General features: G+C 49.5%; 1 protein-coding gene across 1 annotated transcript; it reads left to right on the top strand.

The window, feature by feature from the left end:
- The first annotated feature begins 204 nt into the window (after positions 1–204).
- WSCD1 (WSC domain containing 1) lies at positions 205–22342 on the top strand. The gene is made up of 9 exons (XM_033078066.2): positions 205–376; positions 7018–7680; positions 10321–10435; positions 12307–12488; positions 15271–15392; positions 17362–17527; positions 17983–18147; positions 18921–19121; positions 20145–22342. Exons 2-9 carry the CDS (start codon positions 7272–7274, stop codon positions 20495–20497), a joined length of 1713 nt encoding a protein of 570 aa, XP_032933957.1. The 5' UTR covers positions 205–376; positions 7018–7271; the 3' UTR covers positions 20498–22342.
- The last annotated feature ends 775 nt before the right edge of the window (positions 22343–23117 follow it).

Here is a 23117-nt window from a genome sequence, read left to right as displayed (position 1 = left end):
GGGCACGGCACCGAGCCAGACACGGGACAGAGCAGAGCACGGCATCGAACCGGGCACCGAGTCGGGTAGAGCACTGAGTCCGGCAGGGTACCGAGTGGAGCACCGAGCCGGGCACGGCACCGAACCGGGCACGGGATCGAACCGGGCACGGCACCGAACCGGGCACGGCACTGAGCGGGACACGGGACCGAGCGGGACACGGCACCGAACCGGGCACGGCACCGAACGGGAGGCAGCCGCAGGATTAGTAGGGAAGAGCAGAGCGAGCAGGATTTATCAGCTTTTCAGACATGCATTACGGCCTTTTGTGACATTTCACGGGATTGTACAGGACTTTGCCCGGCTGTAACAGGGGTTCTTCAGCCACAAAAGAAAGGTGAGGCTTTTCCTTTTGTTCCTGCACCGTTCAATATCTGCCGCTGCGAGCCGTGTGCCAGCTGGCCTGGGCACGAGCAATAACCACACAACTTTTTGCAGAAGCTGAGTTTGCACCATTCATTGCAGTCTCAGAGTCTGCTTGTTTCACCAAATTAATCCAGAGCATCTGAGTAAAGGGGCTTAGCAGCATTATTTACAAAGACTGCAGGTTGCTCTCGAGATGCCTTCCCCAGGCATCCACAGAACATTGTACTTGAAAAGTCAGCAATGGGTACTGCAAGTGTGTTTGTGTCACTAGCGAGGCAGGCTGGAATGCTCAGCTTCTCCCATCAGTTTCTAGAGCATCACCGTGCTGAGCAAATAGACTCCAGCAATGTTTAGGATGTGAATGTTGCAGGAATTCAGACATTGAAGGGTTTAGGAAAAACGCTTTAAACTCCTATGATTCAGTTACAGAGCTGTGTGTTGGTTTAGTTCTGTTAGATTTCCTTGCACACAGGGAAAGATCTCATCTGTAATTCCTGTGAGCTAAGACAAACATAAACATATGGCACATTTGTTACAACATTCTTGTGCAAAACTTCAGCCACGGACCACACGGAGGCTTTTGGAAACTGCAGATTGAGCATCATCTGCTGGGTGCTTGAATTCTTAATATCAAAGAACATCTATCATGCATGAATGTTTTATTGTTAGTACAATACTTTTGAGATTCAATAGTAGTTTGCTGAAAGCTTTCAGTTTGTCAGAGAATGGTGGCAGCAGACTGTATGTTACCTCTGAAGCACACATCTCTCTGTTTGCAGAATTCCATACTGGCATGGAATTAGTCCTGCTGATTACTGCATTAGGACTTGAGCTAGGTAAAAAGTGTGGGATTAATGGGGAAATACCATGGTGTGATCTCTGCTCAAGCTGTCCCTGAGCACTTTCCAAGTAGCACTCTCACAATAAGCCTTGCTGGACTCTCTGCCTCCTGCAGGGTCCTCTGCATCCCTCACCTCAGGCTCACCAACAGCATTATTGTCTGGATTTGCACCTATCTATGCTAAAAAATTGGTCTTATAAAATATCTGGTGAAAGAGCCACTGGGACAGGATTTGCACAAGCTAGTGCTGACTTCTCCAGTCTCAGGCTGCAGCTCTGCTCTGTGACACTGCCCTTCCCTTCCAAAGCTGAATTATCTGTCACTGTAAAACCCCTGCTCTACTGAATAAACAGGGCATAGTATCTATTTTAAATCTGTGTTACTTTCAACTTTATTGGACCAGTTTATGGACTATACAGTTTTTCTCCATCTTTCTGCTAACTCCATGGAAAGATTTTTTTTATTTATCACAGTTCAGTATTATTTAAAGGCTTTAACACAACCTCATGATCAAAGATAACTTTGCAATCTGATTACATCTTGTAGGAAGACCACGTGTAGCAAGCAATGGTAAACTCACTGGAAAGCCCTCTCAAACTGCAGTGCTTGTCACCACAGCATGTGGAGAAATTTGGGTACTTCTACCTAATTTCCAGGTTGTTGGCAGACCTAAAAGGGAGATGTGAGATGTGGGGTCAGCACAGACACATCCTCTAGCAAGGAAAGCTTTGTAAGCTGTAAGAAGTGCTTGAAGTTTCTCAGAATTATTTTAGTTACTGGAATAAAAGAAACAGCAAATACTTGACAGGGTCCCAACATCAAGTCTGTGGCCTCTTTTACATCCTATGTGCATTTACACAATGTATTTGTCTTGACTTTCCAAAACGCCCTGAGAAAATGGCAATGTGTATCCGAGGGAAAGGCTGCAGGACAGAATCCTCCAGCCGAGGCCTGACTGCATTTGTCTTCAAAGAACGCTGACAAAAGAAAGGAGAGACATGGAAGAGGGATGGATTTTTCCAAAAATAGTAATCATGAGTCCAATTCCCTTCAGTTTACAATAGGAAACACCACCTTGCTTCCTTGCCAACAACTCTGAATTTGCAAAATCCTGCAGGTCTTTAGACAAGGACCAGCTCTTGATGCCCTGTAGTTGTCAATGCAGCACTGACCTGAACTTCTGCACTGAGCACACATCAAGGGACAGTCCTCAGTCTTCACCTGCGAGTCTGGGGTGATTTTTCAGTTTCTTCAGCCTTTACCAGCATTCATGGCATCACTGAAAATATTCTGTCTTCCCTGAAAAATTCTGTAAATGCTCCTTCAGCTAGGCGAGTAGAATTGCCAAGAACTTTATCAGGATACTTTTATTTCTCTCTACAAATACATTAGTGCAGCTGTCTAGTGTGACATCCTCTGTCACACTTTGTGAGTTCATTCTGGAAGCAAGGTACTGACCTGCTTTTCCTTACAGAAAATTTTGATCCTTTCCCTGCTGAAGTCCCAGAACCTGTAGATCTGTGCTTCACCACGCCCAAAGCTGACACTTGCCAGAGCTAATTATTGCCCTTTTTTTTCAGTGCAGTGTTAACCCTTTCATTGCTCTCCTCACCTAGACGTCTCCTCTGCCATTTAACAGTTCTCACTGCCCATCAGTTATCCATCATGGTCCTTTCAATTATAATTTTATGATTTTACTAACAACTTCCAATTCACATGGTCCTAAGACCCCTCTGGTTGTGAGAACTGATAAACAGGGATAGAAGACTTGTTTTCTTCCATTTTTCTTCATTCATTTTAGGTGAAACATTCATGAAAAAGACAATTGTTGCATTTTCTATTACCAGATACTAGTTCTGTCCTCCTCAGTCTTCCCTTTTAAATATCATCATCAGAAGTGATGCACTTCAAGTCTTTTAGGCTTTGATGATATTGCAATATGCAGTTTATGGAAAAATCAACAGTTTCTACGCCAGCAGCACTTTGCTATTTCCCCACTTAATAGCAACATTTAATTTTTGAGTTGCACATTTGCAGCAGTGGTTGTGGGCGGAGATTCTGCTTGTTTATTTGGTTGGGTTTTACTACAATGCACTGTCATGGCAACTGCTGGAAGGGCGAGTGCATCTGGAGGTAATTCGTACACATCACGTTGAATGCAGCAAAATTGCCTTGTACCATTTAAACTTTCTCAGCCACTGGGCAAGGGCAAAGTTATCCCTTTGAGACACCTTCTCCACCTTCTCCTTACTAAACAAATACATAAACAAACTTGGCAGAGCAGTAGGAGCAGTGCCAAACATTTCTTGATGTTTGGATGCAGAGCCTGATGCACAGTTCAGTTAGGTCTGATACTTTGGGTGTTTTCTCCAGTTCTGCTGAAGCACAGTTTTCTGTGCTGTTCATGTGGAGGCACAACACTGTGCCTTGCCCAGGTGCTGTTTGGGCAGGCTCCCTTGGTTTCAGGAGGCATTGCCACACACAACCTCCAGACCCTCTCATCCTGGTGATACGCAGCCTCCAGCTGCTCCACTTCACGCCACTTCAAGCATGGAGAAACTCTACCAAAATCCACTGACCAAGCACACAAGTATCATTAAAAGGGACTAAATTGGGCCAGTGATGCTGTTTCAAGCATAACATGCCTGGCCTTTGCTATGTGGTCTGGATCCTTCTCCAGCCAAGCTGTGAGCACTGCCTGATGAGCCACAGAGCTCCAGCTGCCCCTGCACGGCCTCTGCAGCACCAGCAGCTGGGACTCATCTGAGAACTTGGGCTTGAGCATCTCTCTTGGTGAATAGACCAAAAGAGCTGTGAAACCCAGAATTACAGCTGGGCAGAAACAACTGCAAATCAGATTGATTTATCTAGCCTTACCTTGCTGCTGGGGGGGAGAAATCCCAAACCTTTTAACCTTGTGTGTGACTGCAGCCATTGCCATCTCCCCGTGGAGTGCCCAGCCACTGCCTCTGGACACTGCCCTGCCTCACCTGGGCACTGCCCTGCCCCTCCTGGACACTGCCCTGTACCACCTGGACACTGCCCTGCCCCACCTGGACACTGCCCTGCCTCACCTGGGCACTGCTTTACCCACCTGGGCACTGCCCTGCCCCACCTGGGCACCACCCTGCCCCACCTGGGCACTGCCCTGCCTCACCTGGACACTGCCCTGCCCCACCTGGGCACTGCCCTGCCTCATCTGGACACTGCCCTGCCCCACTTGGGCACTGCCCTGCCCCACCTGCACACTGCCCTGCCCCACCTGGGCACTGCCCTGCCCCATCTGGGCACTGTCCTGCCTCACCTGGGCACTGCTTTACCCCACCTGGACACTGCCCTGCCTCACCTGGACACTGCCCTGCCCCACCTGGGCACTGGCCTGCCCCATCTGGACACTGTCCTGCCCCATCTGGACACTGCCCTGCCCCATCTGGGCACTGTCCTGCCCCACCTGGACACTGCCCTGCCCCACCTGGACACTGCCCTGTCCCACCTGGACACAGCCCTGCCCCATCTGGGCACAGCCCTGCCCCACCTGGGCACTGCCCTGCCCCACCTGGGCACTGCCCTGCCCCACCTGGACACTGCCCTGCCTCAACTGGACACTGCCCTGCCTCACCTGGGCACTGCCCTGCCTCAACTGGACACTGCCCTGCCCCACCTGGGCACTGGCCTGCCCCATCTGGACACTGTCCTGCCCCACCTGGGCACTGCCCTGCCCCACCTGGACACTGCCCTGCCTCAACTGGACACTGCCCTGCCCCATCTGGACACTGCCCTGCCTCACCTGGACACTGCCCTGCCCCTCCTGGACACTGCCCTGGTCCAGCCTCACCTGGACACTGCCCTGCCCCTCCTGGACACTGCCCTGCCCCACCTGGGCACTGCCCTGGTCCAGCCTCACCTTGAGGTGCACGGAGCACAGGCAGCCCAGCCCGAATCTCAGGGTGCTGACACCTGCACGCTGCTTGCTTTCAGATCACACAGGAGCAGCTCAAGTTTACAGTAGCCCTGTGGCAGGAACAACTAGTGAATCAAATCCCACCTATGCTCATAGACAGTATTTCTTCAGATGAATTAGTGCAGTAACAACCTGCAGGATCTAATTATGGCTAATTTTCCATTCATTTGTCTCGGTACTTCTGACCCTTTTACTGCAATTCTTGAGCACTCACAACATTGATCAGAGATTTTCAATAATTTAGCTCTAAGGGTCAGCTCTTTAGTTGGTGTAAATCAATGCATTTTCTTTGGCTCTGGAGCGGATCCGAAGGGAGGTGTGTAACTTCTGTGGAGAGAGAGCAGACAGAACTCACTGAAGATGCTGCAGCCTGGCAGTGCTTCACACCTGCTCTGCTCACCAGCCCTCGGAGAAAGAGCAGCAATCAGCACACTGAATACTTTTGGATATTATTCAGTCCTCTACAATTAAAATCGGTGTATGTGTATTAAAAAAACTCAAACCATTAACAAAAGTACCTAAATCAGGTCTTCAAGATCACCTGAATTGTAAGACCAGAGACAGACACTCCTGGCTTCTGACAGCCTCATTTAGGAATTGAGGCTAAAAGGTCACATAAAAGGAATTCAGGCTTGACTGACAAAATATTTAATTAATTAAGTTAATTAATTTTTGTCCTAGAAGTTTTGGATCTTTGGTTTGGTTGCTATTTAAGACACAAAGAATTTGCACAACTAAATGAAAAAGGGAATGATTTGAGACCTAATTGGTAACATTTATTTAATAAAGCAGCGTAAGTGAGCATTCACAGAACTTAAAATCAGCTACTGAAACAATAAACAGTGAGCAGATGTTCATTGCCAGGGATGCGGATTTCAGGAGTGTGCCCCAACTACAAGCTAAGCAAAAGCCATAATATTTTCTTTTCTGGAAAACACTGCATCTTTTCTCAACACTTGACGATCTCCACAGAGAAAGGATCGACTGGGAAAACAGGAACTTATGGGGAGATGCCAGCTTTTATTTGCCACAGGAGGTTAAAGGTTCCCTAGAGCACAAAGGAGCTTTTCTTGCCCAGACAATCCCATCGTGGTACACATCAGCACAACTAAAGCTGCAAAGCTCAGCAGCAGTCACGAGACATCTGCTGAACTTGAGCTGAATTTTTTCAAACATTCACTAGTTTTTCTCTACATGCGTCCCCACATCAATAGTTGGCAACATGAATCCAGTAAAAAAAATATAGCAGGATCTCTGGTTTCTGTTAAAGTAACACACACAGAACCTCCAAATATCCTTCCAGCATAAAGCCCAACTTCTTTGTCTGCACAGAGATTAATAATCATTATCTTATCTATTGTGAATTGATGCAATTTCTTTCTTCCTCCCACACACTCACATTTCTGTTTCCTTCTGATCTGCATTGGTAGCTGAGCTACTGTTAAGCTGAAAGGAAGGAATTTGGTAATACCTCCCTAAAAAGATGCCTGTTCATCCAGTGACAAAGGATGGAGATGCTGACTGTTGACAAAAGAAAATAAAGAACTTATTTTCCAAACATCTCAAGAGAAATAACCTCATCATTAAGGTATTTCTTGTGCATTCCAAGTTAAAAGAAAGAAAAGAAAAAAGTCGGAAGATCCAAAACTCGCTCAGTCGTTCTCATTGGACTATAGCTCTTAAAGAGCATCATTATAAACAGCAGATGGAGAAATGCTCAGATAAAAGGGGTTGGGGGGGACAGTCACACCCTGATGGTGGATGTGTTCGGTTTGGGTGTGAACCAGCCTCACAGCCCTTGTTCTTTCAGGTGCCAGCATCGGCGGTGGGAGCCCGGCAGGGCACGATGAAGGTGTCACCGCAGGAGCCCCAGGGCCAGGCAGGGGTCTGAGGCTGGCAGCAGTGCCACACCGGGCTGGTCCCTCTGCAGCCGGCCGGGAAGAACCTTTCCATCGGGACACGGCTCCGGAGCGATGGGCTGAACTCCGGGGAGCAATGAGCGTCTGGCCAGGCAGAGATTCGGGGGCCTGCTGGGAAGCGTGAAGGGCCGGTTTCAACAAGGGCATGGCCAAAGCTTTCTTCAGGCTACAGAAGTTTCTCCGCCGGATCCAGTTTGTGCTCTTCTTCCTCACCGCAGCTTACCTGATGGCCGGCAGCCTCCTGCTGCTGCAGCGGACCCGCTTGGTCATCCAGCAAGGCTCCCGAGGGAGCCCCACGGAGCAGGAGGAGCCGGGCAGGGCTCGGGGCACAGAGCCCCGGAGCCTGCAGAGCCCCCGGCCCGGCCCCGGGCTGCCGGGGAACGCGGGTGCGCTGCAGGAGCCGGCCCCGGAGCGGCACAGCCCGCACTGGCTCGCCTCCCGCAACTCGGAGCTCCGGCAGCTCCGGAGGAGGTGGCTGCACAGGCTGGGCAGCGAGCAGGAGCCCCAGCAGAGCCCGGGATCCAAAGCCATGAAGCTCACCGCGGAGCACAAAGGTAAGGGATGCGCCCTGCCCCTGCTCCGCGCTTGGCTGGTCCCGATCGCCCACAGCCCTTCCAGCTGTGCCTCCCTCCTCGCTCATCACCGCTGTAAAACAGCTCTTGGGTACACTGCACAGCCCAAAGCACAAAGGGTCCGTGCTGGGTGACTGCTGTGCCCTCACTGCGGCAGCAAAGTATGAGTTTGCAATATTTGATGCTTTGCCGTTTAAAAGAATTAGTTGTTCTTGGAGATGTTTCACTGATAGTAAAGCAGGAATGGGATCTGGATGGCTAGACGCCACATTTCAGAACTGCTTTTTAGTTCTTTGGATAAATTTGTCCAAAAAAAGGGCACAAAATCCCACAGAATGGGTATCACATTGTGCAACTTACTGAGGGAATGGTCAGACACGGGAATGAGAAGGTGACAGTGGTGGGACATGAGCCCTACCGTGTGAACCCCTGAAGCTCCAAGCTGGAGCTGCACCGTGGATGCTCCAGAACACCCTGCTGGTGGCAGGTTTAGGTGGCAGAGGAGAGACTGAGAGCTGCTCAGCCAGGGCCTTGCCGAGGTTCTAACTGCTGGTCAGAGGGGTTGTTTGTTATTTGTTATTTATTTGTACATCTCACCATATTGAGCTGTACGTTCAAATATGCATCATTTGAATATCTGATTGAACATGAAGGGACATTATTAATAACAATATTGTTAACAAGCATTGGAACGCCTTTGAAGGTAATTAATTAAAACTTAACTACCTATGTAACACGTTATCTTCTCCAATTCACTTCCAGTAAACTTAGAAGCTTCTTATTTCATTATGCATCTCTTCCAAGACCTAATGAACTCCTCTGTGCTTATGAAGTGCTGCCCTGTGGCTCCTGCTTAGCAGAGCACCGTGTCCTGCCCATGACACTGGGCTTGTTCAGCCCTCAGGGCTGTGACTCCGAGGCACTTCAGCTCTGCCCCTGCTTGCCCAGGGGCTGCTGGTCAGCCCTTCAAAGGCTTCCCCAGGCAGACCCTAACCCCAGCCACAAACACAGGCATGGCCCCAGCCTGTTGTGAGCTCACTCTGCCTTGCTCTGTCTCCTTTCCATCTCCAGGCCAGGCTGCCTCACCTGCTGACAGTGTGAGTGGCTCAGGGTAGGGAGCACACTTTTCATGACAAATGCTGTTAGTACAACAATGAGAGTTTTCTATTCCAATTGCTCCCGGTGGATGGAAATCCCAGTTCCCCGGCCTGGGAATTGAATCCATTGAACAGGATGCAGAGGTGCCAGGGACTGCATCTCTGACAGGACATGACATGACACGCTGCTCAGGGACTGTGCAATCTCTGTGACTCATTCACGGCAGGATGTGAATGAGAAATTGCTGCCAGGCTGGCAGTGGCTGGGAGGGACACAGGGAGGAGGGCAGATGGTGGCTGGCCCGCCCAGGATCCCCACTCAGGCTCCACACCCTCCGTTTTCTGATGAAACACGTTTGAGTCGAAGTACCCAAATCAAAAGTCTCCAGTAAAATGTGGAGCATCTTTGTTGCAGCTGCGTGACTCCCACCTCATTAATGGTGTACTGGGGGTGTGTATTCACAGCTTGTGAATTTTCTAATTACACGTTGGCAAATTACCACGTGCAGGTCTTTGAATGTACTGCTGTGTTTGTAATATTTAAATGTTTGATTTATTATTCCTGGTTCCAAAATCCCTGATATAGCAACTCAAACTTCTTTTTTCTTGTGGATTAGTTAATATAATGTTTTTTAGTTTCATTTTTCACCACATATTCTTTTCCTATCCACAAATTACATTATTTATTTTCCCTGTGTTATCATCTCAATGTTGTTATTTCTAAAATCGAATTTCCTTTTTTCTTTCATATTTTGATGATAAAATATACTTTTAAACACACAATTGCTGTATAATAGTGGGACTTCACGTCATCATTCCAATTGTATATTAAATAATGGGCTGGATTTTTACAGTGTTTTGTTCATGACAACAAAAATTAGGCTGAGCACTGAATGCAGTCTAACAGAAACATTTATCTTTCCTATGCTAAGTAAAGCAAGACATATTTGAGGAGATTCCTTAGCACCAGAGAGGAGATAGCTCAGTGTGATAGCTACATTGTGCTGCCTAGTTAAAAGTGAAGTTATCTTTCCATTACAGCTTTAATGTAACTCTCTGTATCCAAAGAAAATTGATTTTCTTAATATTTCTCTTGCACCATCTCATTATCAACTAGAGATTTTAAAGAATGCTTGGAAGAAACACAACAGGATTTCTGGACGTTTTTAGCATTTTGAAGGCTACATCCTCCTGTACTTTAGAGAAGTGCTCCCACCCAGAGGAGGGAGCTGAGCAGGCAGCAGCTGCAAGCAGGAGCTGCAGCCCTGGCTGGGTCGTGCACTCTGGGTGTGCAGTGGAGGGAACCTGGGCAAGGGGAGGTCTCATTTCTGTCCTGCCCATTTCCATGGGACCCTCACCAAGGTTCAGTAGCGATGGAGAGGGTGCAGACCCCTGGGTGTGGGACCCCAGATGGGTTGGGACTGATCACACACAGCCCTGCTCGCAGCTGAGGCGCTGGATAACCTGGGATGGGTTTTCCTTTCTGTCCCATCTGCATTGCCTAACCCTGGTCTTGCACACACAGGCACCTACATGGGCTGCTTCACTCACGACTCGAGGGAGAGGACACTGAGGGGAGCTGTCTTTTATGACTTGAGGAAAATGACAGTAGCTCACTGTCAGGAAGCTTGTGCTGAGAGGTGAGTGCTCTTTTTTCACTACAAGTTTTCTTTTTTCTGGCAACAAGTGGAACTGAATTTGAAATGGGAAAAGCATTCCAGTGTTAAACATACAGCATCTATGAAAACAGTGATTATCTCATACCTTCAGGCACAGCATAGCTCTTCTCTGCTTGGAGCAAGCTGCTGCACTGCTGCCTGTTCTCTATGGCATCATGGCTACTTACAGTATATTCTCTGTTGTCCTGGACAAAAATTAGACTTTGTAAGGTATCTATCTTCGGATAGATCTTGGCCTCTAACCCATATCTTGTTGAGTGGCTGCTCCTGCTGAGGACACCAGGCTGTCTGCAGGACAGAGTCAGCCCCAGAGCAAGGCAGCAGAGCAGGGGCTGAGTGCAGGGACACAGGGCCAGGTTCCTCCCTGGCTCAGGTACACTCTGGGGACCAGAGCCCTGTCCCTGCAGGGGCTTTGCACCACTTAATTGGTAGCTTGTCATCAGTCTCGTCTGCTTGTCTTCAGAGCCAGGATTAACAAAACGATTGAAACAGTTTTTCTCATGTTTGGGCTTGGATGGTTTTTTTGTCTTATCAGAAAGAATGGAGTACACCAGCACTTCCAGATTCTTGCTAGAAGTGGTGAAAATGGCCTCAAGTGAGGCTACTACAAGGTCTTTTAAAGCTAAACAGTCCAATAGAGAACTAATACCTATATTATTTATACTTCTGACCCAATAACTAGATTCCCATGACCCTTAGAGTGACACTGACTGACCAACCAGAAACTATTACCTGAAACCCATGAAGAAAGAAGAACAGAAAAAAAGACAAAAACCTCCATCTTGTCCTGTACTTAGCTCTATACTATGAAAACCTCAAATTTAAAGCCCATCATCCTGTGAAAACACACACTTCTAATTCACTACGCAGTCGTGATTTTTACTTCATCACTCATATTTAGAAGCAGTGTTTTCCAAGGGGTCTCTGCAGCCCAAAGCAGTGTTTTCCTGGGGGTCTGTGCAGCCCAAAGCAGTGTTTTCCAAGGGGTCTCTGCAGCCCAAAGCAGTGTTTTCCTGGGGGTCTGTGCAGCCCAAAGCAGTGTTTTCCAAGGGGTCTGTGCAGCCCAAAGCAGTGTTTTCCAGGGGGTCTGTGCAGTCCAAAGCAGTGTTTTCCAGGGGGTCTGTGCAGCCCAAAGCAGTGTTTTCCAGGGGGTCTGTGCACTCCAAAGCAGTGTTTTCCAGGGGGTCTGTGCACTCCAAAGCAGTGTTTTCCAGAGGGTCTGTGCACTCCAAAGCAGTGTTTTCCAGGGGGTCTGTGCACTCCAAAGCAGTGTTTTCCTGGGGGTCTGTGCACTCCAAAGCAGTGTTTTCCAGAGGGTCTGTGCAGTCCAAAGCAGTGTTTTCCAGGGGGTCTGTGCACTCCAAAGCAGTGTTTTCCAGGGGGTCTGTGCAGCCCAAAGCAGTGTTTTCCAGGGGGTCTGTGCACTCCAAAGCAGTGTTTTCCAGGGCGCCTGTGCAGTCCAAAGCAGTGTTTTCCTGGGGGTCTGTGCACTCCAAAGCAGTGTTTTCCTGGGGGTCTGTGCACTCCAAAGCAGTGTTTTCCAGAGGGTCTGTGCAGTCCAAAGCAGTGTTTTCCAGGGGGTCTGTGCAGCCCAAAGCAGTGTTTTCCAAGGGGTGTGTGCAACCCAAAGCAGTGTTTTCCAGGGGGTCTGTGCACTCCAAAGCAGTGTTTTCCAGGGGGTCTGTGCACTCCAAAGCAGTGTTTTCCTGGGGGTCTGTGCACTCCAAAGCAGTGTTTTCCAGGGGGTGTGTGCCTGGAAGCACAGAAAGCTCACGATCTCCGGTTTCTGGGATCCAGCAGAGCCCCGTGTGACAGGCTGTGTTTCTCCGCAGGGCTTACAGCTACGCGGGGCTGGCTCACGGGGCAGAGTGCTACTGCGGGAACTCGCTGCCGGCGTCGGCGGCCCCGGGCCGGGAGTGCAGCAGCGAGTGCCGGGGCCAGCGCGGCTCCGTGTGCGGCGGGCTCGGGCGCCTCTCGGTGTACAGCGCGCAGCTCCGCCCGGCTGCCCGGCCACGTAAGTGGGCGAGGGACCCGTGCGGGAGGCCAGGGGGGACGGATGGGCTGAGCCAGGGGCTGGCCGGGCTGCTGGTGCCGCTCCTTTTGTCACCGGAGCCCGAAGCAGCAAAGGACAGAGGTGCCCGGAGGGAGGGCACAGGTCCGGCTGCGCTGCTCTGATCCCTGCAGGGAGGGCACAGGTCCGGCTGTGCTGCTCTGATCCCTGCAGGGAGGGCACAGGTCCGGCTGTGCTGCTCCGATCCCTGCAGGGAGGGCACAGGTCCGGCTGTGCTGCTCCGGTCCTGGCTGCAGGGAGGGCACAGGTCCGGCTGTGCTGCTCCTATCCCTGCAGGGAGGGCACAGGTCCGGCTGTGCTGCTCCGGTCCTGGCTGCAGGGAGGGCACAGGTCCGGCTGTGCTGCTCCTGTCCCTGCAGGGAGGGCACAGGTCCGGCTGTGCTGCTCCGGTCCTGCAGGGAGGGCACAGGTCCGGCTGTGCTGCTCTGATCCTGGCTGCAGGGAGGGCACAGGTCCGGCTGTGCTGCTCCTGTCCCTGCAGGGAGGGCACAGGTCCGGCTGTGCTGCTCCTGTCCCTGCAGGGAGGGCACAGGTCCGGCTGTGCTGCTCCTGTCCCTGCTCCTGTCCCTGCAGGGAGGGCACAGGTCCGGCTGTGCTGCTCCTGTCCCTGCTCCTGTCCCTGCAGGGAGGGCACAGGTCCGGCTGTGCTGCTCCTGTCCCTGCAGGGAGGGCACAGGTCCGGCTGTGCTGCTCCGGTCCCTGCAGGGAGGGCACAGGTCCGGCTGTGCTGCTCCTGTCCCTGCAGGGAGGTCACAGGTCCGGCTGTGCTGCTCCGGTTCTGCAGGGAGGGCACAGGTCCGGCTGTGCTGCTCCTGTCTCTGCAGGGAGGGCACAGGTCCGGCTGTGCTGCTCCTGTCCTGGCTGCTCCCCAGCCCGGGGCAGGGATGTGAGACGGGCACGGGAGCTCCTGTCACAGGGAGCAAACTGAACACAGCAAGAGAAGCACAATTTCAGCTGAAAGAAACACTCCTTTGGTATGTGAAGGGCTACAAACCCACGTGTGTTTAAGAAATAGCCTTGGAAGAGGAGCCCTGTAACAGGAGGGCAGAAGATTACTCTGATCAAGGCCACCCTATGCTCAGATGATCCCAAACAAAATAAGTGATCTGTGATGGTGAGGAATGAGCAGATACCAGAAACAGCCACATCAATCCCTTTCCTGAGAGAAATGAGACCAGAGCTTTGCTTTTCCATGGAGTTCTGTTCCAGTAGCAGTTGGGAGCACACTCTACCCATCACTCACTCAGCTGCCTTGGGGGACTCCGTGGATAAACCTTTAGGCAAACACAAAGCACATAAGAGATCTAAACAGCTGATCACTCCTTGCAGTTGGCAAGCTCACAAGACCTTGTGGATGTTATTTGCTGAGAAGAAGCACCAAGACCTTAGGTTGTGCCAGTATTGATGGCACTTCATTTCTTCTTAAAGACAAGTCAAGGTTTGTACAATAATCCAACCAGCTACATATAAATTATGTATCAAAGGTACATAGACCTAAATTGCCACTGTCAGGCTGACAGGCACATTGGCAGGTTTCCCAGGATATGCATTGCTGTTTAAACCTCCAGTATGAAATATATATACACATTCCTCAGGAAAAGACAGCATTTAATTTTTTTTTTAAAGTATTAATGAATTACTCCTCAAATTAGTGTAGCCTGAAGCTAGAGTTGTAATTTTCTTGCCCTAAGTAATACCTGATAGTTGTCTGTTTGAAGAATCCCCCTGACACAAGCCAGCTGAGAGGCCAACAGAAGTATTAATCACAATGAACAAGCGTGTTAGAAAGTAACTCTGAGACTGGAAAGGCCCCCATGATTTACGCTGTGTACTGTAGAGCACAGACCTCATGTAAGTATTTTACACCGAGCAGATTCAGTGACATCTTCACTTAAGCCTTCCCAGACAGGGCTTGCTGCCTCCCCTCTCCTCCCTCTCCGCGCTGTGTTTCCCAGAGATCCAGCTCTGCTCCTAGTAAACAGTTTGAATAGTTACAAGAACAAAATTTAAGCAGCTTCTCCTTAGATTGCTCTAGGCTCTTGCTAGAGAGTCTAGGCTTTTCTGCCAAGAAAGTCACGCAGAACCAATTTTTTCTTCCTAACTGCACCACGTCTCTCCTGTCATTCAACTCACTTCCCACATCAGCTCTGGCAATGCATTCAAGGAAGCAATGCAGGAGTGCCAGGCTCTTGGTGCTCATACAGAAGCAGGTGGAGTCAGAGGCTGGTGCTGAGGACACAGAGGGAGCTGATCTCCCTGACTAAAGCCGGGTTTAGAGTCTGAAAGGCTGCAGCAAACTCCCTTGGCCTGAAAAGGGGTGGGAGCAGAGGGGCAGCTGAAGAGGAACGTGGGTTCCATGAGGGGGTTTTCAGGAGTCATTTTCTGATCCAGAAGCTTTGTAGATTTTTATCAGGGCTTTTAATTCATTGAGGGGAAAGCAGGTCTTCAGAGGGACCTGCCCTCCTCTGGTGGAATTTAACTCGGTGCTGCAGGGCTGCTTCCCGTGGTTTGTACAAAGATAAAGCCATGTGCTCCTTTCAATACCACACCGTCTGCAACACGGTTTTCTAGCATATATTATCGTTTCTCATATTTCTGCAGCCTTTGTAATATAAAATTTATTTTATTATTTTTGGCTTCTGAACCTAATATTATTCTTTGTGAAAGAGGCAGGATACTACGGACATCGTTTTTTTAAGAGAAACCTATTTCCATATCCCCGCAGGGAGGAATGTTATCTATCGAGGATGTTTTAGAGCTCCAGAAAATTTAACAGACACCTTTCCAGCCTCTTTGATACAGCCCAATTTGACGGTGGAGATGTGCTCTGAATTTTGCTCCAAGAAAGTAAGAACAGTTCTCATTTCACATCCTTTCTTTTATTGTTATTTTAAATTCTAATCTACTGAGGGAAGGGCAGAGATTAGTGCCTTAGAGCTTTGAATTTGTAAATGAGTTTCTAAAGGACAAAACTCATTAGAGTAAATACCCAGTGATGCATCTGGTCCAACTGCTGCAGTGGGGATGGCGGGAGGGAAAGTCATCAGAGTGGTGCCATGATACACAGGCAGGCTGCTCTGAGTGATGAGAATCGATCACCAGGAGATCAATACCTGCTCGTGGCACATTCCAATCCAGCCCTGAGCCACAGCTGCCCCGGGGGAGGTGGCTGCAGCTCCTGGGCAAACATGAGGGTGGCTGTGGGCTGGCAGCACCCCAAAGGTGGCCCTAGTGCCCTCCAAAGAGCCAGCTCCTGTCAGGGAGCCATGCACAGGGCTCAGGCAGGGCTCCCTCCCTCTGCTTTAGAGGTTCTTGGTTCCCTTCCCTTCCTCCCCACTCTAATGGGGTTGGCTTTTTCTACACAGGGTTCACTGTATGGTCAGATTTTGCCTGCAGCCACATTCAGCCCCATGCACTGAACTCAACGTTCAATTACTTTTTGCAGCATCACAAAATTGATTTAAACTATTGGCTGGCAGATTACAGTGCTTTGGCCAGGACCCATGGCCTCAGTGCAATCTGCTCTCCCACGGAATAAGCAAATATCCTCAAGTTGCACCAAAGGAGGAGGTTTAGATTGAATATTAGGAAAATTTTGGGATTTCCCATGCAAAGCCCACTCCAGGTTTATCTCCTTCCTCACTCGTGTGCTGCCCAAGCTGTAAGAAAGTTGTGCAGGTGAGGGTCAGCCTGTCCACCCAGCCTGCCCTGGGGATGGACACTGCACCACTGGCACCCTGCACTGACCATCTTCTGAACATGCAGGAGTACAGAGGAGCAGTTATTCTGAACCTCCAGCCTTGCAGAAAAGTTCATCACTTGCAGGGGCTGCTTGGCATGAGGTACAAAGAACATTTTTATTCTGGGCTGTGTTTGAGGGCGGGGGCACTTACTAATTTTTCAAACTGAGAAACACTGCTTCACTGTAAAGGAAAAATTTCTGTTTGCAGGCAAACCCAGGGCTGTTTTGCCCTTGGATCAAATCTGTAAATAGTTTTTGACAATGTCATATCTCGTTCCCTAAGTAAATGTTGGCTGTTGGGCACACGTGTTGCATTCGACTCCTTATCAGAGGATGAATGCATGGGAAGGAGCGGGCGATAAGCTGCTCAGCAGTCCTGTCACATGCTCCCAGACTCCAAAAGACTTTTAAAAGGCAAAAAGCGTTGATATGGAATAGATGGACTGAAATGATCAGCACTCAAATACTCCCTGAACTTCCTTCAGTCTTCTGCCTGCCCACACAGCCCTGTGCCACCAAGAGAGCCCACAGGGGACTCCAAGGCAGCCCATATCTTTCTGGTAAACAGCAGAAAGCCTGAATCTTAGGGCCAGTAAGCAACTGCTAATTTCTTCGGCAAATATTTAGCACATTTCCCTCAAACTTGTTTTAATTCTTACCACTATCAGCCCAGCAGCTGGGGTTCACTGCCCCACCACTACACAGCTTTGCAGGCTGTTACCCTTCCTGGGTAAGACTGGTGCACCGAAACCTGAATTACTCTGCACCAAATCCATTTAAAAACACTTATTATAGACAAGAACTTTCCTTAGGAATTTATTCCTTGCAAACAACAATAACTTCCTCATGATTGCGCACCTTAGTAGGATTCCTATCTGGAAGCAAGGTGACACAAGTATGAAGACAGTAACAGGAAGGTAGCAGGAGCTTTGGAATGACCCTGCTGTGATCCTGACAGTGGCCCTGTGAAGGTTTATTTTCTTAGCGTGGCAGCAGCATTCCCTGCAGGCTGTGGATGCCATGGCGTTTACACCGCGGTCTGTTTTCCTGTTTTCCTATTTTCCCCGCGTGCAGGAGTTCCCTCTGGCAGTGATCCGAGGGCAGGAGTGCCACTGCGGGTTCCCCACCGGGCGCTTCTCCCTGCGCGAGGGCGCGGACGGGCAGCGCTGCAGCGGGACGCGCAACAGCAGCGGGGCTGCAGCGGGACAGTACTGCCTGGTCTACCAGACACCCGTGCAAGGTACGGCCGCAGCCCGCTGGAAACAGCCCCCTGCCCCTTCTGCAGGACCTGCTCACAGCACTCTGAGCCACAGCAGTGGCATCACCCCACGGGCAGCAATTCGGGACACAGCCCTCCTCTAAATTCCCCTCTCGCAGTCATGCTCGTGAAGATGCATCTTTCCATTCTCTCATTACACAACACCTTTTAAGACAACTTGCTGGCAGGTACAATGGTTTGTTGCAGCTTTATCAAAAAAGCATTGCCTTACACAAAACCAGCAGGAACCTCTTTGAGGATAATCTCTTTGGCCTCATACAGCTGAATTAATTTTAGGAAGTAGCAGACTCACAACCAGACCAAATTGATACCTTATTCTAAGAGAGAGAAGGAGGAAGCAATAAACTTTGTAATAAAGAGCTGTCAGTGGAATTATTAAAAAGCCACAATGCTAACAATGAAATATCTTCTCACAGACACCCGCTGCACGGACAGGAAATTCTTAACCACCAAATCCAAGGTGTTTGTTGCTTTGTCAAGCTTTCCTGGGGCTGGGAATACGTGGGCACGCCATTTGATAGAGCATGCCACAGGATACTACACGGGAAGTTATTACTTCGATGGAGCCCTCTACAACAAAGGTACCAGGGCCCAAGAGATGGGACACAGGCAGCCCTTCCAAAGCACAGGGCTTTACTTATTGCTCTGTCACCCTCCTCTTGTGGCTGTCAGCATGTTTGGTAAAACTTGCCTGGACTGAGCAGCCTCCTGTAGTGCAGATGGCAGCAGGGACAGCTCCAGCAGCAGGGGCAGCTCTGACATCAGGGACAGCTCTGGCATCAGGGACTGGTCCAGCAGCAGGGACAGCTCCAGGAGCAGGGACAGCTCCAGGAGCAGGGGCAGCTCTGGCATCAGGGACAGCTCTGGCATTAGGGACAGCTCTGGCAGCAGCAGCAGGGACAGCTCTGACAGGCAGCTGCCCTCACAGACAGCAGCCAGGCTCTCCATCTGCAGATGTGCTCGCTGCCTGCACTACTACCCTGTCATACACACACATGCAGCTCCCACCTGACAGGTTGTGGGTAAGACCTTTCAGTAAACATGCAGGTTAAATTTCCAAACGTTGCTAATTACTCTGTGAGAGCAGTGTGGTGAGGTGGCAGAGGCTCAGCAAGCACAGGCACTGCCCTGTGGAGCTGCCTCAGTGCAGGGCAGGGCTGGGGATGGATGCCTGCCCCAGCACAGGGACACTGGGCTGCCAGCCCGTGCCCAGCCTGGTGCTGGGGCTCCAGCCATGCTTTAGCTGACTGGTGCTGTCACACCAGCTTTACACCCCTGTAGGAAATGATTCAGTGGGAAAAGGCACAGACAGAGAACCAGGCAAAAAAGCCAACAATGCTGTTTTGTAAAACAGGTTTTAAAGGAGAAAAAGACCACTGGAGGAGTAGGAGGACCATCTGTGTGAAAACACACGAAAGTGGTAAGACAGAGATTGAAATGTTCGACTCGGCGATCCTGTTGATAAGGAACCCCTACAAGTCCCTGATGGCAGAGTTCAACAGAAAATACGCCGGGCACCTGGGCTATGCCACTGACCGCACCTGGAAGAGCAAAGGTGAGCATTGCCCCAGCACAGGCTGGTTTGAGCCCCTCTCCTCAGCGTGCTGGGAAGGGGGGACACACCAGGACCTGGGTGAGCACTGCAAACAAATTCAGTGGGACTCGAGTCCTGCTGCAGCTGAGATCAGTCCCAGAGCCTCTGACACCTGCACGGTGGGAGCAGCTGTGCTCTGGCTGTGTGTCCACCCGCAGAGGGGAGGGGAGTGCAGCACCACTGCCCAGGCACGGGGAGCATTGCTGCCGCTGCACTGCTGGGCATAGAAAACATCCCCTGCAACGCTCCTGTGCACAGCCCACTTGCCAGGTTGAGAGGAAGAAAATTTGCCCCTGCAGCATGTAATAACCATGAGAAATTGAATTTAAGATTTGGGGGATCCAATGGAGCACGACATTCCATGCAGGGTATTTTACAGCACTGCACAGGTGCTAGCAGAAAAATGGTAATGGCAGTAAGTGGACATGAAATTTGGTGTCCCCTGAACACATGAAAGGATTTCAGAACCTGCCTGCCCCACTTCACGTGTATGGCAAGCTGGCTGGTGACTGCAGTTTCCCCACTGGATACACTGCTGCATTCAGACTCTGCAGCACAAAAGCCATTTGGCTTCCATTTCTCCTTGTACATATTTTAGGCATTAGAGCTGTGGCTTGGCAGAGGGCTGGGGGGAAAGTGTCCCGTGTCACAGCACATTTCTTTCCCAAGCTGATGTTTCACCTTTCATCAGTCACAACTCAAGACCTATTAATCAAAAACTGACAAAATAGCCCCCAGAAAAAAAAAAAAAAGGTCTGCTGGGAATGGCTTTCCCATACTGCAAACTGCAAATAGTTACATTTCAGCCACAAATGCTCTTTGTCCAGCCCAAAAGCCTTCATAGGCCTGTCTTGACTTCAGGAAATTAAATTATCAAAGAGAACAAATAGAGATCAAGGTATCATTAATGTCCAAGCGAAGGCAAACTGCTGCCATGCAGCATGGCTAACAAGTGTCCCATTTTCTGCTTTCCTGGCGGTGCAGAGTGGCCGGATTTTGTGAACAGCTATGCCTCCTGGTGGGCCTCCCACGTCCTGGAGTGGCTCAAGTACGGGAAGCGCCTGCTCGTGGTCCACTACGAGGAGCTGAAGCAGAGCCTGATCCCCAAGCTGAAGGAGATGGTGGAGTTCCTGAACGTGACAGTGACAGAGGACAGGCTGCTCTGCGTGGAGAACAACAGGGATGGCAATTTCAAGCGGTCCGGTGCTAAACAAAAGAATTTTGAGCCATTCACCCAGGAAATGAAAGAGCTCATCAACAAATACATCCTGACAGTGGACGAAGCCCTAAGGGGAAGAAACTTCTCAGGGCTGCCCAGGGAGTATGTGCCAAGATGATAGGCTGGTATCACACTGCTGTGGTTAAAAATGAAGGTTTTATTTTTTTCTTAAAAAAAAAAAACCAGAAAAAAAACCCAAACAAAAACCCACAAACAAACAAGAAAAAAAAGAAAGGAAAAAAAAGAAATTTAGAAATTTAAAAATTTAAAAAGATCAGAACTCTTTAGCAGATACTTGTGGAGGCTGCTGAGCAGTGCAGTTGGGTTTTTTCAGCCCCAAACCTGGCTCCAGGGGCATGGAGGAGACCCCAGAGAGGTGGCAGAGAAGGGAGTGCCACCTGTGCTAGGGGCTCAACACACATTTCTGCACCTCCATCTCTTCACCTGGAGAGTCAGGGTGGGTCTGGGGGGACAGCAGGGCCAAGTGTCACCACAGTCAGTGCTCTTGGTTCTGGAAGTGGGAATGCTCTTGGTTCCAGCTGGGAGCACCTGGAGAACAGGGGCAAAGGGGGTGAACCTCAGTCCCTCCAGCCCCACCAGGGGTAGGATCCCACTTCCCACCCCATCCCTGAGTCCCTGCAGGAACCCCAAGGCACTCCAGCCTGGAAAACCATGGATGTGCATAGCTGCCCTCCAGAGCCCCTCCAGCAGCTGAGCAGGTTTGGTTTTTAATTCCTGCAGTCACCTGAGGCTCGTTGGACCCTGCAGAGGGGAGAGATCAGGGGCACACAGGGCTGGCAGGGCAGCTGGCCCCATGACCACTGGGCAGCTTGGAGATGGTTAAACCCTGTGAGACACTTCTGTTCACGTGGAATAAAGGATTTCTTAAACATTTGAGTGAAAATCCTAATTTTAATAAAACAAGTTTATATAAAGGGAGCTGAACTTCCTCTGCCTGTGTATCACTGGTGCTTTGAAAACAATACAGGACATGGAACACACTTCAACTCAAGTCTCTCCCTGTTTACACCCCACACACATCTCCGTGCCACCCTCCTGCTATGGGGCTTGTTGTGGGGTTGGCACATCCCCATCCCCAGTACTCAGTGCCTTCCCTGGCAGTGGGGGTCTCAAGGGCCACAAAGGGGTGAGGGATTGCAGCAGACTGAGCTGGTGCACCAAGAAAACAGAAATTATTTTTGTTTATGCAAGGGGTACAGCTCAAAAAAAAACCAACTCAGTTTGTGGTGCTGTAAGCCCAAAGACAAATGGTGAGACCCTGTGGTGCCTGCACAGGTGGCACAGCCCGTGCACAGGAACACAGCTCACACACATGGACACCAAGGAAAAAACCCAGTACCAAACACCACAGACAGTGCAGAAACACCCAGGTACAGAAACATTCCCATAAAGCAGATAAATGAGAATGCTACAAAACAGAACTATCACCATCTGCACTCTGACTTAGTAATGAGCTAATTATTTTGGAAATTATGCATTACAGCTCTTCCAAGTTTCACTTGGGCAGCAGTTGCTGTTGATGGACGTGGGTCACAGTCCAAAAAGTTTGAGCCCAGCCTATGGAAGGAGCACAAATACTTCACAGAAAGAAATTGCTCTTAGCTTCACTGAACTACATGCCTGAGACCACAAACCAGGATTTGGGCCCACCACAAAACATGAAGATGATAACATTTTATTACATTGCCTTTCCAGCCTTGTGTGGCATTACAGGATCATTAAAAAAAATATTTGGATCATTTCAAACCTGTAAATGGTGAGCAAGGACAGGCTATAAACTCTCAAGAAGGCAATTTAATTATGTATATGTCCTGTAATGAAGACTCTTTGTGGCTAAAATTATAGCTGGCAAAAGTTATGAATATGTATTAGCTCTGTAATACCAAAAATGAGCTCGTTTAACAATAAAAGAAATTATAGACAACCATGTCTTAATAGCAGAGGTACAGGGGCTGCCTTTATTTGTATACATTTTGTACAAAATATGTGTACTGTTAAATACATGATACATCTGTGTGTACAGACACATGAACATTTCACTTGCATGTTCTGCCAGGGTTCTTTTAGGATCACAGGGATAGTGAAGGACTTTGTGGGTCATTGCACATGAGCCACAGCAAGAGCCTGGGCAGAGGCACAGCTCACATTGTCCTTCCCTGCCACGTTTTCTGGTCAGTATTGTCTTTTAGCTGGAGCAGCTCTTCATCTTTACCCTGAGATGTGTTCACAGATATTGATCACATTCTCTCTCAAGCTGCATCTTGCCAGAGTAAATATTCTGTGGTGCTTTACCCAATTTCCCTGCAAGGCAGGTTTTCCTCTCAACCATCTCTATGCTTATTGCACATAGCTTTAATTAACCAGAATGTCTCAGTAAAAAAAAAAAGAAAGAAAAAAAAGAGCTATTATGCCACTGAATGCCATGTTGATGTGCACACAGACTTATTTTGTATTCAAAATATAAGAAATGTAAGGAATATGCATGCAATTCCCTCAAGCTTTCAGTTTTCCTCAGGAAGTCATGAGTCATAAGCAGGCAACTGGAACAAAACAGAGATGCTACATTTGAAAAAGAAGAGCTTAACACTTGAGATTGTTAAAGTGAGCAACAGCCACACCATACAAGGTAGAATCCAGATTCTCTATTGAACTGTAGCTAAAAAGTGGGTAAACCATACTAGAAGAGAGGACATAATGGGAGAGAAAATGGTTTTTCT

This window comes from Catharus ustulatus, chromosome 22 (assembly GCF_009819885.2).
Source record: "Catharus ustulatus isolate bCatUst1 chromosome 22, bCatUst1.pri.v2, whole genome shotgun sequence".
Lineage (NCBI taxonomy): Eukaryota > Metazoa > Chordata > Aves > Passeriformes > Turdidae > Catharus > Catharus ustulatus.
Note: the sequence above shows the minus strand (reverse complement) of the source record. Positions and strands in the feature narration are given on the sequence as shown.